The sequence below is a fragment of the Anomaloglossus baeobatrachus genome, chromosome 9 (assembly GCF_048569485.1).
Source record: "Anomaloglossus baeobatrachus isolate aAnoBae1 chromosome 9, aAnoBae1.hap1, whole genome shotgun sequence".
NCBI lineage: Eukaryota > Metazoa > Chordata > Amphibia > Anura > Aromobatidae > Anomaloglossus > Anomaloglossus baeobatrachus.
In genome coordinates this window covers 226,479,026-226,482,900 of record NC_134361.1, presented here as the reverse complement: position 1 = coordinate 226,482,900, position 3,875 = coordinate 226,479,026, and the positions used below count along the sequence as shown (strand labels likewise).

The following is a 3,875-nucleotide window of genomic DNA, read 5'->3' as shown; positions in this document are numbered from 1 at the left end:
TGGGAACCACAAACACTGCCAGACACACACACAACACACCACACACACACACAGGGAACCTTACACACCGCCATACACAGACACCCACACACACAGACACCGCGGCATACATAAATATACGCACATGCCACACAACACACACATTGCACAAAACATACCTCCCCCCAAAACACACCCCACACACACAAACCGCGCAACACACACACACACACAACGCTACAGACACACAGTGCTCCACAAACAACGCAACACACATACAACACCGCTCTCACCCCCCGCCACACCCAGACAACACCCAGAACATGTACAGCGCCTACACAAACACTGGCAACTACACACAACAATATATATATATATATATATATATATATACAGTGGTTACAAGTAGTATTCAACCCCCTGCAGATTTAGCAGGTTTGATAAGATGCAAACTTCAAACAAGAGCAGGATTTATTAACAGATGCATAAATCTTACAAACCAACAAGTTTTGTTGCTCAGTTAAATTTTAATAAATTTTCAACATAAAAGTGTGGGTCAATTATTATTCATTCCCTAGGTTTAATATTTTGTGGAATAACCCTTATTTGCAATTACAGCTAATAATCGTCTTTTATAAGACCTGATCAGGCCGGCACAGGTCTCTGGAGTTATCTTGGCCCACTCCTCCATGCAGATCTTCTCCAAGTTATCTAGGTTCTTTGGGTGTCTCATGTGGACTTTAATCTTGAGCTCCTTCCACAAGTTTTCAATTGGGTTAAGGTCAGGAGACTGACTAGGCCACTGCAACACCTTGATTTTTTTCCCTCTTGAACCAGGCCTTGGTTTTCTTGGCTGTGTGCTTTGGGTCGTTGTCTTGTTGGAAGATGAAATGACGACCCATCTTAAGATCCTTGATGGAGGAGCGGAGGTTCTTGGCCAAAATCTCCAGGTAGGCCGTGCTATCCATCTTCCCATGGATGCGGACCAGATGGCCAGGCCCCTTGGCTGAGAAACAGCCCCACAGCATGATGCTGCCACCACCATGCTTGACTGTAGGGATGGTATTCTTGGGATCGTATGCAGTGCCATCCAGTCTCCAAACGTCACGTGTGTGGTTGGCACCAAAGATATCGATCTTGGTCTCATCAGACCAGAGAACCTTGAACCAGTCTGTCTCAGAGTCCTCCAAGTGATCATGAGCAAACTGTAGACGAGCCTTGACATGACGCTTTGAAAGTAAAGGTACCTTACGGGCTCGTCTGGAACGGAGACCATTGCGGTGTAGTACGTTACTTATGGTATTGACTGAAACCAATGTCCCCACTGCCATGAGATCTTCCCGGAGCTCCTTCCTTGTTGTCCTTGGGTTAGCCTTGACTCTTCGGACAAGCCTGGCCTCGGCACGGGTGGAAACTTTCAAAGGCTGTCCAGGCTGTGGAAGGCTAACAGTAGTTCCATAAGCCTTCCACTTCCGGATGATGCTCCCAACAGTGGAGACAGGTAGGCCCAACTCCTTGGAAAGGGTTTTGTACCCCTTGCCAGCCTTGTGACCCTCCACGATCTTGTCTCTGATGGCCTTGGAATGCTCCTTTGTCTTTCCCATGTTGACCAAGTATGAGGGCTGTTCACAAGTTTGGGGAGGGTCTTAATTAGTCAGAAAAGGCTGGAAAAAGAGATAATTAATCCAAACATGTGAAGCTCATTGTTCTTTGTGCCTGAAATACTTCTTAATACTTTAGGGGAACCAAACAGAATTCTGGTGGTTTGAGGGGTTGAATAATAAATGACCTCTGAATAAACTTTTCACAATTTAAAAAAAAAATAAAAAAAGAAATAACATTCTTTTTTGCTGCATTTCACACTTCCAGGCTGATCTACAGTCCAAATGTCACAATGCCAAGTTATTCCGAATGTGTAAACCTGCTAAATCTGCAGGGGGTTGAATACTACTTGTAGGCACTATAATAATAATAATAATATATATATATCTATCTCTCGCGTTGGATTTTTCCAATCTTATTTCAGTGTGACCAGAATGATCGGCCTTCTATATGTCAATGATGCGCTTGTTGGTTATGGCAATTAGACCCATGCTCAGACTTATGGCTGCGGTAGTACGGGTGAAATAATAAAACTGCTATACAGTGGTGTGAATAAACTTGAAGACTTTTTCAGCGGGACCACTGCTGGTACAACCCCTTCCCAATGTCGCACATCTGGTGCGGGTGTATGGTGCGAGCTCAGGGGCTTCTACAATTACCTTCAGCCTCTAGCAGCAGCGATCAGAGCTAGTTCTGATCACTGCTGTAACTGCCAAGAAGCTAGTGTCAATCTGACATGGCGCTGATGAAGCTTAGTTTCCGCTATCCTTGCACTCCCAGCCATAGGCGAGATTTTATAAGAGATTGACATTTCTTCAATATACAAGAACAAAAAAACTAAAAAATAATATATATAAATTATAAGCACAAAAAAGTACCGTATTTTTCAGTTTAGAAGACTCTCACCAGATTAGAAGACACACCTTTAAATTTAGGGAAAAAAAAATGGTGTCCATCTTACAATCCGGTGGTCTCTTACCGGGGGGATGGCAGCGGTGGTGGTGCGGGGGTCACAGGAGGCAGGGGCAGAGGTGGAGCAGGGTGATGCTGTGAGGCAGGCAACTTCCAGAAACTGTTGGTGGCGCAGGCTTCAATGAAATGGTGCTCAGAGTCGGCGCGTGCGTATATTGAGCTATTGGCTCAGTGGCAAGCCAAGGTCTCATCTGCGCATGCGCCACCTCCAGACACCATTTTCCTTAATTCCGCTTCTGGGAGATCAGTGGGCCGGAGGCAGCGCGTGCACAGATGAAATCTTGAGCTGAGAGCCCCATCTGCGCATGCACCGACTCTGGGCACAATTATTGGAACCCCGCACTGCCGACATTTTCAGGATGCTCCTGCGGCACAGCCCGCAGCGGCGCGCGATGCTCCTGCGGCACAGCCCGCAGCGGCGCGCGATGCTCCTGCGGCACAGCCCGCAGCGGCGCTCGATGCTCCTGCGGCACAGCCATGCTCCTGCGGCACAGCCATGCTCCTGCGACCTCCTCTCCACCACCTCACGGTAAGGTGCACTTGGATTTTAAGACGCACCCCTCATTTTCCTTCCAATTTTATGGGAGGAAAAGTGCATCTTATAATCCAAAAAACACAGTATATAAAATATAAAGAAAAGTGAAAAAAATTATTTATTTTTTAAATTTATTCTCTTCCTATATTAACCCTTTCCGTCTTCGCCTCACAGGGGTGACGCCATCTCTTACGCAAAACTGCAGCAGCAGAAGAAGCAGCCGGATGAAGAGACGCAGGACGGGACATAGAGATTATCCATTCTGAACTTTTATTGGTTTTTCTTTCCTTAGATTTTCACTTTTTGGAGCTTTTTTAAACTGATTTTTAGGGGGAAATTTAAAGACTATTTAAGGCGGATCCTGACAGCGCATGGGTGGTCAGAGCCACACCGCGGATGATGAGGGTTGGCAGAATCCCGGGACGTCTGATTTTTCATCTCTTCCTTTTGGGACGTAATTTTCAATCCGTGGTGTAATCCTAATTTCCTCCGATTCTTCATGGCCTGTGTAATTTCTGCAATTCTTTCGGGGTGCGTAGAATGGAAAGTAAATGGAAATACGCTCTCGTTACATCGGCTACTGATTTAGGGTTAGTTACACTGTAAATGGGGTTATTCATTGTATTTGTTTAGACTGTATTGGGGTTTGTACTGCTGAGACTACCCGCTGACCCCAAAAAGGTGAGTCGCCACCATTATTTAAGGGATTTTCCTTGATTATTGACTGACTCCTGATTGGACTGAAGGATCCACAGCGCCATAAGTAATACTATACGCGCTCTCTCGT

General features: G+C 45.8%; 1 protein-coding gene across 2 annotated transcripts in view; it reads left to right on the top strand.

The window, feature by feature from the left end:
* The window catches only part of CACFD1 (calcium channel flower domain containing 1), a 30,320-nt gene extending 26,661 nt beyond the window's left edge, over positions 1-3,659 (top strand). For both annotated transcript variants that reach the window (XM_075323008.1, XM_075323009.1), the window contains exon 6: positions 3,263-3,659. In XM_075323008.1, the coding sequence (XP_075179123.1) occupies positions 3,263-3,338 (76 nt within the window). In that variant the 3' untranslated portion in view covers positions 3,339-3,659. The remainder of the gene's footprint in view (positions 1-3,262) is intronic.
* The last annotated feature ends 216 nt before the right edge of the window (positions 3,660-3,875 follow it).